This window comes from Gobio gobio (genome assembly GCF_949357685.1).
Source record: "Gobio gobio genome assembly, chromosome: 24".
In the NCBI taxonomy this organism is placed as follows: Eukaryota; Metazoa; Chordata; class Actinopteri; order Cypriniformes; family Gobionidae; genus Gobio; species Gobio gobio.
Window position 1 is genome coordinate 4,446,849 of NC_137120.1, and position 11,180 is coordinate 4,458,028.

Genomic DNA, 11,180 nt, shown 5'->3' on the forward strand with positions numbered 1-11,180 from the left:
TATTCAACAATAAGAATAGTAAATAATAGTGTAAAAATAGAGAAAACTTACAATTGTGACATTTTTAACCTCTAATTTAAATTTTCTTAAAAAAATATGTAATATCTTGCTTATGAAAGCAAAATTGCAGATGTATTTTATTTAGTAAATATTTATTTGTTGCTTTATATCTCACAATTTAGACTTTTTGTCACAGATAAAAAAAACAACGAAACATGCATTTATCTTTGTAATCACTAATCTACACAGGCATATTTGTTTACAGGCTCATATCTTCAGTTCTTTGCTGCTAAGTCACTGTTTTCTCATTATATGAGTATGTTGGCATGTATATATGAGTATGTGTTCAATATGTACTTTCTTTGTTATTAGTCTTATCTTTTGACAGATGCTGACTGATGTCTATAATAATGCGGTGTGTGTTTTGGGTGTGTTTGTCCTGAGGCTAGATCTCTGCAGGTCTGAGGTCAGTCAGTCAGACGGCACTCTTCATACGTTCAGCTCTTGGTGTTTTAGGGTTTGTAATGTATGTGTTGGGGACGCTTGTCTTTAGGTGTTTCCAGAATTTGATGGCTCTTTTTTTGGATGTTTAGAAGGACCTATTGGTCTAATTCTGCCCTGTATCTGCTGTTTGACGTATTCTTTTACAGAAATCCAAATGTAAAGTTTCAATCAGATGTTTTTCTCAATGTAAGAACTGAAATTATATAGGCGGTTCAATTATTGATTTGAAAGGTTTGAGCCAGATTTGGATTGGGATGTCAAGAGCTTTCTCTTTGAGTTCATTCACAGCCAGAGTAAAGTTACCAGTTGGAGTTATTTTCAGGCTGAGGTAAGTGTAAATCTCAATGGTTCTGTGTGATAGTGTGAACGTGTGTGTTGGTCCCTGAGATCTGGAGCGTTTCTGGAACATCATTACTCTAGTTTTGGCTGGAGCAAGAGGACATCTTGTAAGAACTACCCTTCCCAGGTTACCCCACGTGGACACTAGGGGGCAAGATGGCTGCCTGTTAAGGACTACAAAACCCAGACTGCCTGAGAGAGCAGCTGAGGCTAATCAGACCAGGAACAGGATATAATCATGTGTGTGGCTGTGAGAGGAGTCGACCGTGAGCCTGACGATATTTAAGTTGATACTCTTTATGTTTAATGATTAAAAAATACACACCTGCATACTGAAGAGACTGTAGAAGTGGCGTTTTTCTGGGAAACTACACAAGTCAAAGATCCTGAACCTCTCATGGTGCCACAGTGTAAGTTTAGATGAACTAAATCACAAACACATAACTAAAGTCCCCCTGTAGTCAATAAGTGTATCCCTTAAAACTCATCTGTGATCACCAACATTAAAAATTACATATACATTTCCACAAGAGAGATTTACCGCTCCATTTAATACAATGATTTTATGTATAATAGAGTTTTAATTGGTTTACATGTTTTCTTAGTCCATTTTATTTCTCTTACCATATTAAGTGTGTATATGTCTTCAAGTAATGAATGGTTGAAGTAGGAAATGCATCTGTATAAAGAAAGCAGCATGACAAATAAATGGGCAATTAATCACCATTAAACAAGAAGAAGAAAAACGGGCGATCACTAACAGTCACTAAATAGTATCTTCTGGATTGTGGAGGATCCAACGACTCACCATTTCAGACACAACTGCAAACTTTTGGATTATCTCTTTTCTTGGATCGTGTACACACTGGACGATGCTCACATTGGGATTTATCAGCACACTAGGATGCTTGGACTGTTTTAGGGTAAGGTACATTGGACTCTATGCTTTTAACACCCTGAGTTTTCCTGGTTTTACTCTGTTGTTTTAAAGTCTTAGGCATATATTGTAAATACACCATCTCTTCTCAATTCTTATCTCTGTATTATGTCTCCTTCTTTTAACACCTAACACACAGTAAAATATGACCCCATTTTAATTATTGTGACCCAACCAATTTGGCTGAACGTAACAACGTTATCAAAAAGCTAATAATGTGTTTGCTAATGATAGCACGTTCCTGTTCCTTAGAAACACTTTGAAAGTTGATAGAACGTGGGGAGGTGGAGAAAGGCATATAGTTCATCATAACATCATAGTATACATTTAGAGCCAAATTACCAATAAAACATTTTTGACATTTAGAGGGATAATTCACCAACAAATGAACTTATGGTCATGGTTTACACGTGTTCAGTCCTGAATAACTTTCTTCTGTAAACTAAGGCGTTTTTGGAGGCTTTTTAGTTTTTAATATTAACTGACATAATTCAGGAGAGATGTCATGAACGAATCGTTCTTTTGAATTGGATCTTTTCAATGAATCTGGCCTAAATGATTCATTCACAAAAGTTCCATTAAAAAAAAACAAAAAAAAGGACAACAGTATAGGAGTTTGTTATTTAATCACAAAATGAGACAAGAAAGACAAAGAATTACCAAAACATTTTTGCTGTTCTGTTAAGCCGGGTGCACACTTAATAGATTTATAATAGTCCTTCACGATTGTTCCTTGTCAGACTGTACGAACATGATCCCGCTGTAAGCCATGTCACACTGTAAGATCTCAGTTGTCATTAATGTCAGTCTGTACGATGGTCAAGGCGCGCTAAAAACGGACACGCGAGAAAACTTGAGCAGAGTTTTATATCATAATTTGACGGTCGTCGTATAAAAAGTCGCACTGCAGGACTTCCAAATCTTCTGACACTGCCAGAATTTCGTCTGAGATCAAATTTTATCGCAGCGGTCATTAATTGGCTGCCGGTGGACATGTCAAAATAACAATCAAAGACTTCAGATTTTAGCCTAGGATCAGAGGAATATTTTAGGATTTGCAAAATTTGTCTCAGACAGACAAATCGTGGCCAAAATTGCACAGTGTGCACCCGGCTTAAGTACTTTCCAATGAGAACCATCAGACGGACCAAACTTAAACTGATCATTGACTCCAGAACACAGAAAGAAATATATACATATATTTCCACAGGAAACAAGCCATATATACACCGATCAGGCATAACATTATGCATTACATTATAACATTATACAGGTGAAGTGAATAACACTGATGACCGGGCTGGTAGAATGCGTGAAGTGTTGCCACTCGGGATTGGTCAATTGTCTGTCGTCTGGCTGCCAGTTTCTCTGTAGCCGGCCATTTGAGCAGAGTAAACACAATCATCATCCGATCGGTCGCTATTTACATCTCGTAAGGTCTGTAAACTCCACAGAGCTCTGTTTATCAGTCCAACAGTGGAAAATTAAACCATATCCGCCCCGGCTGGGCCGGATCGACATGGAATGGAATGGTTGAGCAAAGAAAACGGTTTGGCCGGATTCATTCTGAAGAAATGCTAAAATTTCAAGATTAGAGATGGAAGAAAAGGCAGATGCACTTAGGACTTGTCCGAATCCATTTCTGCTAGTTTAACAACGGAAAAAACAGTCATGGTCCAAAAGGGTTGTCACTCGTCTCTTACTGAGTCATGGGTGTGTTTTGGGCGTAACGTGCAATAAACCAATCAGAGTCTCATCTCCCTTTCCCTTTAAAAGACAGTTGCGCTCACACCATGGCGGATTCACTGTAAGTGGAAAGACTGAACGCTTCTCCAGAGAGGAATCTTTTATTTTTAATATTTAAAAATGTGTGTGTGCTGCTGCTGCGCATCCCTGTGTGTGTAATAAGAGTGTATGTGCGTTGTGCTCCACCTATAGGCTCATATTACTAACACACCCTTTAAATAACACACAAATACTGCGGTATTGACTTTAGAGCAGGTGTGTGTTGGTCAATGGTCAGTGGTTTTCAGTTCCTCACAGTAGCAACGCTCCAACAATGCTCCTGAACACACCTGGGGTTCAGACCAGACACCCATGGGTGAACAGATGCGCCAGTGCATTTGATATTTAAACAACGTGGCTGGAGTGAAAATAACTGCGTTGGGCTGAAACTAGCAAAAATGGGTGTATGATCGGGCCCTAAAAGTCTTTAGATGTTTCTTGAACTTTATAAAAAGACTTCGTTGTTGGGAAGATCGTTCCACCGGTGACAAACTGTAAAGGTGAAGGTTCTGGAAAGGGATTTTGTGTGTCTCTGTGAAGGTACCATGAGACGCCGCTCACTCATGATTCACAGTCTTTCTGGAGGGGATGAAATTTTTTGGAGTGAGTGGAGATAAGAGGGTGTGCAAGTTCTGGACTTTGAGTTTTGACATAGATATACATCTTCTTGTTGCCTGTGAAGAGATAAACAGAGGTGTAATGTACTGTAATGAAATTTTTTAAAAAATTATCAAGGGATTCACATATAATTTCACACACACCAGAAACAGAATCTCAGAATAGTTATAGTTTGGTCATTTTAGAGAAAAACTAAGACAAGATGGTTCTCATTCAACACACACTTCTTCATTGTACTGCCACACACAGAAACACATGTGGAATCATCTGCACTTATGATGGGAATTATATACAACAGCTCATCAGTACTTACGAGCTTTGAGTTTCAAAAGTACATACAGTCCAACCAGTACAACAACAGGGATAATGAGCAGGAAAACCACCAGATATACAGCATCTGATCCAGGTTCTAGAACACAGAGAAACATATGCACATTACACAATGAATAATACTGCAGAAAACAACAACAACAGAAAAAGCCATTCTCATTATTAGTTATTGGCCTGTAAAAAGTAAAATGTACATGTAGAAAAATTAACCAGGTTTAAATTTACCGTTACTCTCAATCTGATTCACAGTCAGAATCTTCTGGATGGTCTCAGTCAAACTCTGGTGCTCCACCTCACAAGTGTACTGGCTCTTCTTCCATTTGTCTGGAAGGACATGGAGGGTAAGTGTCCTCTGGAAGGTCCCGTCCCCATTTGGTAGTGTCTCTCCAGTCTCCAATTTATTGGAATCACTAACATCTCGTCCATTCTTCCTCCATGAAATGGTTGTGTTTCTGAAGAGAAAACCTGTGACATGACACGTATAATAGTCTGGGTCCTTCTGCAGCAGAGACACTTTAAGAGGATCTAAAAGTAAATAAAGAGAAAAGGGAACAAAACTGAGAACAGAGAAATAAACACATGCACTTCGACTTCTCACAGTTATCTCGAATTTAATGTTGACCTGAATAGATTTATCAGGCTCTCTGTTTAAACATGATTTATCTGGGATCTATACATGAAAGAAAGAAATAATCAACTGTTAATACTATACTGTACCTGTTTTCTTAAAAGCAGCTTTAGATAAATGTAAGAGCTTCTTCAGCCAGAAAATGCACTCATATCTAAAGTATTGTTGTAAGATTTCAAGCTGTGTTTTGTCATTATTCCACTTCATCATTGTGGGCATTCCCTGCTGTACTTGTGCAGTGTATCTGAGCTCCGTCAGGTCCAGTGAGATGAAGTCCTCTCCATCATAAGCGTACAGATCAAATCCATGTGATTCTTCAGTCTCATCATCATAATCACATCCATACATCCTCTGATATGTGTGAACACCTGAAAGAGAGATAGTGGGATACTCTACTGCACTACTTAATTTTTTTAATTCACAAGCTAATCTTTTGATGTTTATAAATGTAGTGTAAATAAGGGATGATGTACAAATAAACACCTTAATACAAGACCCCTCCTGATCACCCTGCCAGGGTTTATTCTGCGATAACAACATAATCAAATCAAAAACATTGAAGAAATATAGCAATAAAAACACATTGAAGAGCCAAAACATTTGTTTTTCCTCTGTGTAATAACCTCTGTGTAACAACCCCAACAACCTCCTTCCCTCAGTAAGAGCATTGAAGATGTGTCGTGGCTGGGTCTTCCAGCATGACAACGACCCGCAACACACAGCCAGGGCAACTAAGCAGTGGCTCCATAAGAAGCATCTCAAGGTCCTGGAGTGGCCTAGACAGTGTCCAGACCTGAACCCAATAGAAAATCTTTGGAGGGAGCTGAAAGTCCGTATTGCCCAGCAACAGCCCCGATACCTGAAGGATCTGGAGAAGGTCTGTATGGAGGAGTGGGCCTAAATCCTTTTGTTTTCCCCTTCTGCTGCTGGCCTCATGGCCGGCTGTACCCTATACATGGTTAAAGAAAGAACTGACATATTCACCTCCGAGCCCCAAGAGGGCGCGGCTGGCAGTGTGCGACACAGCCTCACCACTCTCAGCCTCCTCTGTCGCCAGCCCCCTGTCAGACAAGACCCCAGTGGAGCGCTTGGCCTTCCCTGGTCTCCTCTGTCAGGGCGCGGAATTCGACCCCGCTGGTTCAGTTTTTGGGAGCCTGGCTAGTGCTTCCCAATCTGTCCAGCTGGCTTGCTTGCACCATCAGGCTCAGCTATGCGATTTAGTTCGCATGGTCTCCTCCCCGAAGGGGGAGAAGCTATACCATATTTCGGGGAGTCCGCTATACCATGGTGGGTGACAACGCCCTTGTCATGCGTGCGGAGATCAACACCCTACTGGCGAAGGGTGTGGTCGAGGTCGTCCCTCCAGCCGAGATGAAGTCTGGCTTCTACAGCCCTTACTTCATTGTACCCAAGGAAAGAGGTGGGTTACGACCAATCCTGGACCTGCGCGTCTTGAACCGAACCCTTCAAAGGCTTCCATTCAAGATTTTGACAGCCAAACACATTTTCGAATGTGTACGTCCATCGGCTTGGTTTGCAGCGATCGACCTGAAGGACGCATATTTTCATGTCTCCATTCTTCCTTGACACAGACCGTTTCTACGGTTTGCCTTCGAGGGACAGGCATACCAGTACACGGTTCTCCCATTCGGGTTAGCCCTGTCTCCTCACATCTTCACGAAAGTCGTTGAGGCAGCCCTTGTGCCGCTCAAGCAACACAGGGTTCGCATCCTCTCGATGACTGGCTGATTCTGAGTCACTCTTGAGATCAGGTGTTGCTAACACAGGGACCAGTGCTCCAGCACCTCGCCCGTTTGGGCCTTTAGGTCAACTGGGAAAAACTGGCAAACTTTCCCCCGTGCAGAGGATCTCTTTTCTCTGTATGGAAATCGACTCGTTGCCATGTATGCACTGCTTACGAGCGGGCGCAGTCACTGCCTGACTTTTCTTCACCAGTTCGAGGGCAAGAGTGCGGTTCCACTGAAGTTATTTGAGAGGTTCCTGGGACATATGGCATCCGCAGCCGTGGTAACGCCCCTTGGACTGCTTCATATGAGACCGCTTCAGCACTGGCTTTGCGATCGAGTCCTGAGATGGGCATGGCAACAGGGCACGCTCCGGGTCCCAGTGACTCGGGCCTGCCATCAGACCTTCACCCTGTGGTCAAACCTCACTTTTCTACAGGCCAGAGTTCCCTTACGAGTTTCCAGGCATGTTGTTGTATCAACAGATGCCTCTGCCACGGACTGGGGTGCCATGTGCAATGAACATGCTGCCAAGGACCCCAGTGCCTATGGCATGTCAATTGCCTCGAGTTTCTGGCTGAACGTCTTGCCCTGCACCACTTTCAAGCCCTGCTCAAGGACATACACGTACTGGTCCGTTCAGACAACACGGCGAAGGTAGAGTACCTCAACCGACAAGATGGTCCTTCTTCACGGCGAGAAGACCCCACGAAATGCTTGATTGGGTCCGTGCTCTCCTTCCTCCAAGAAGGGTTGGAGCGAAGGCTGTCTCCCTCCACCCTGAAGGTTTATGTGACTGCAATATCGGCTCACCAGGACCTGGTGGACTCAAAAACGATAGGACAGCACAACCTGGTCCACAGGTTCCTAAGAAGTGTGAGGATTTAGCGCATGGCGCCTCGCTAACAGACATTTGTAGAGCTGCAGGCTGGCAAAACACCCAACACATTCGCACGATTTCATAATCTCAGAATATCCTCTCGTGTACTCACCCCAAGTGGCCAGTAACTGGACAGGCTCAGGTGTCATCACTTGCTGTGCCTTTCCACTCCAAGAACTGGATGCATGCGCATTTTACTCAGGTGAGATTCTCAGTAAGCCCTAAGCTCCTTTAGCACTGTTGATGCCGACACCAGAGTGCATGCCCGATTGGTCAGCCCTCGTGTTAGGCTAGGTGCCTCCATGTGCATGGTTCCCCGTTGGGCAACCCCCACATGTGTATTCCACGGTAAGTCTCTTCGAGCATGTGCCTTCCCTTGGCAAGACACCTAGCCACTCCTTAGGTTGAAACATTCCACCTGCGGCTGGATACCCCAGAGTGCTCCATATGCAGTCCCTACAGGGGTCATATGTGTATTCTTAAGTCCTCCCTTCGGGCAGGCATTGTGTTGCATGTCTCCACGTGGGATATGCTTCCCAGTGTGCCTTGGTATTGGCGTTTAGCCTAGCCCCTCGTTTGTGCTAAGACTCACGGCAGGGATATCAGGTCAGCGCAGGACGCTGGAAGACAGCCGCTGTGGCGAGATTGAATTGGGACCCCCATTCCATCAGTAACTGACGTAACTCGTAGTGTACTGACTGAAAGGGAACGTCTCGGTTACGTATGTAACCCCCATGCATCCCCACATCCCCACATGCCACAACCACTGTATAGCTGATACGGTCGGGACGCTCCGCCTCGGCTCCTCAGCAGGCCGCAGACCCATGGCATTGTCATGGCATTGGCTCATTTTGTAGATCTCGAAGGCAATTGGCTTCTAAACGAAACCCCCATTCCGTCAGTAACTGACGTAATGCCTCCGTTCCCTTCCTTCAGGGAACGAGGGTTACATATGTAACCGAGACTTTGTGTAACATTAGCAACACATTATTAGCTGTTTGATAACTTAGTCAAGCCAAAGGCTAATCATATTAATTACCGTTATGTGTCCAATGTTGAAAAGTTGAGCGAGTGTAACTCTGAGCTAGAGAATGTGCATATTCATGAATCCGCATATACAATTTATATATAATTTTTTTTAAATATGTCATTTCATGAGTTTTAAGGGATAAAATTATTGACTACAGGGCGACTTTATACAAATATTTTAAGCTGAAAATAAGATGAAATAATGCGTGCTGACGTCTTCAACATAAGCAAATATCATTGAATAACATCCTGCGACTGTTGCGTTCTTTACAGCGTTGTTATCGGGGTATAATTGACCTCGGAATGTCACGACTGACCAATCAGAATCAAGCATTTCAGAGATCCATGTTATACTGTATTTTAACTCACCATATGTCTGGCTCAATCTCTGCATTAGAAGAGGAATGTTGATGTTGTAGATCTTCTGCACATATTGTCTAATCTCAGTGTCTTCTTTCCACAGTTCTTCAGATGCAAACTCCTCCATCCAGGGCTGTTTGGGAATCAGCTTCATTGTGTTACTGTCATAATAATCAATCTGATGACCATCTAGTGAAGATACAGCAACAAACTCTGGGGTTTCTGCAGCCGTCTTTCCATGTATTCCAGTGTATGTGGTGATGAAGGTGTGCAACTCTGAACAAACAACACAAAGACATAAAGTTCTCAAACATACAGCAGTGGTCGGCAACTGGCGGCCTGCGGGCCAAAATTTTGATAGCTATTTTAATAGCGGCTTTTTCTGAAATAGATCTGTCATGATAGTGTAACGGAGAGCTGAGAGCTGTGCAGGTTAATCCCCTGATGTCAAGAGACGCTCTAGTGACTGGCACTAGAAGTCACAGCCTTTAGCCTCCTTGTTAGAGCGTCCTACTCGGGTTCGAGCACCGCTTGGAGCGGGTGGTGCGAAACGGAGAGATTACAACAACAACAGTTGCTCATAATACATTTGTCTTTAGTTATTTTGCCTTCAAAAAAAGTATGAGAATGTTTTTGCAGCAATGTTTTATTTTGGAATAAATTGAGAGCTTTAAATTGTAAACGTTCTGAAAGACATTCAAAAGAGTTTGTGGAATGGATCGCTAGACACACCTCTAATAGCCGTCATGAAATGTGCGGTATGAAAAAAACGAACAGTGAACCATTGAAATGTTTGCTTATAACACGGGGCCTCAGCACCAACACGTGAACAATAACAAATCAAATTCAGCTTCCTTATTATCAAAAATATTGACAAGACAACCAGCAAAAAAAAGGTACCATGCCTCGCATTTTTCATCAATTAATTTATCAAATTATCCCTTGACTATGTTCTGACCCCCCATCTAGTGGCAAATTTTTGGGAATCCGACCCCTGGCATACAGTGTCATAAATCAAATTACTGTTCTAGTCATTCAGTTTGTTTTCTTTTAATTTCAAATCAGTACTTTTACACAGATATTTTAGTCATCTTTCAATCTATTGTATGTGGTCATGAAATATTAAACACACATTCAACAACACAAACAACACAAAAACAAAGCTCTTAAACTGGCAAATACATATAAATGTAGTGTCATAAATCAAATTACTATTCGATACCAAGACAAATCATTCAGTTTTTTTTTAAATCACCATGAAAATCAAAACTTTTTTTAGTGGAATATTGCAGTATTTGTTATAAATTAATAATGTATCTTTTCACATCTCAAAACATAATGCCTCATAATCTTTAATCACCCTACATTAGTTCTTGTTCCAGATATACTTGTGTACATACCAACAACAGGGAAGAAAAGATTAGCGCACCTTTCATTTCAAATCATACACACCTGCACAGGAATCATATTCTTTCATTTACATTAAAATGTGCATAACTTTAGTCATTCATATAGGACTATTCTCAGTCGTGTTATAGTTTTATGTTTTAAATAGACCTGCCTGACTGAGGCAAAAGCACATCATTGGGAAATACTGAAAGGATTTCAGTGCAGCTTCAACAAAACTGAATCCTGCTTTTCAGCCCACAAAAAAAACGGCAACAACTAGTTCTGTTATCCTGGCTATTATAAAAGATGTTTGAGAAAATATTACGTATCAGATTTGAAACGTTTTATTTTCTGTGTTGAACTCACGGAAGTAGCCGAAGGCCTTGTTGACAGAGAATTCATCTTTTAAACGACGTTACGAAATAAATCTCACCTGAGGAAACCAAAGGTATGTAGATGAAGAAAATGAAGAACTTCATTGCAGATGAAAATCCATGAATATGACACACACAATTATTTGTGTAGTCGTCAAAGAGCGCTGTAAAACTCTTTAGCTTTAGCCACAGGTCACAAAACAGAGCTCTAGAGAAACCGCCTCAATACGGAAGTTTAGGGCGGAACCTTTTACTCACAAGT

The 11,180-nt window shown here is 41.8% G+C and overlaps 1 protein-coding gene across 4 annotated transcripts; it reads right to left on the bottom strand.

Moving 5' to 3' along the window:
* Window positions 1-2,390: 2,390 nt before the first annotated feature.
* On the bottom strand, window positions 2,391-11,147 carry LOC307120714 (major histocompatibility complex class I-related gene protein-like). 4 transcript variants are annotated; one of them, XM_079807855.1, is made up of 7 exons: window positions 10,978-11,136; window positions 9,165-9,431; window positions 5,231-5,509; window positions 4,739-5,038; window positions 4,497-4,592; window positions 4,110-4,239; window positions 2,391-2,458 (listed from the first exon to the last, which is right to left on the bottom strand). In XM_079807855.1, exons 1-6 carry the CDS (start codon window positions 11,021-11,023, stop codon window positions 4,127-4,129), a joined length of 1,101 nt encoding a protein of 366 aa, XP_079663981.1. In that variant the 5' UTR covers window positions 11,024-11,136; the 3' UTR covers window positions 2,391-2,458; window positions 4,110-4,126. The 4 variants fall into 4 exon arrangements, with proteins under 4 accessions (XP_079663981.1, XP_079663983.1, XP_079663980.1 ...); XM_079807857.1 differs by lacking the exon at window positions 5,231-5,509 and having other exon boundaries at window positions 10,978-11,147; XM_079807854.1 differs by having other exon boundaries at window positions 2,391-4,239.
* Window positions 11,148-11,180: the final 33 nt, after the last annotated feature.

What these genes read in the sequence shown, in the direction of transcription:
- LOC307120714 (XM_079807855.1), bottom strand. Translation starts at nt 11,023, where the DNA reads ATGAAGTTCTTCATTTTCTTCATCTACATACCTTTGGTTTCCTCAG. An exon ending in GAGATTGAGCCAGACATATG is followed by an intron (nt 5,510 to 9,164) that starts GTGAGTTAAAAT and finishes TCTCTCTTTCAG; the next exon opens with GTGTTCACACATATCAGAGG. An exon ending in ACTTTTGAAACTCAAAGCTC is followed by an intron (nt 4,240 to 4,496) that starts GTAAGTACTGAT and finishes ATCTCTTCACAG; the next exon opens with GCAACAAGAAGATGTATATC.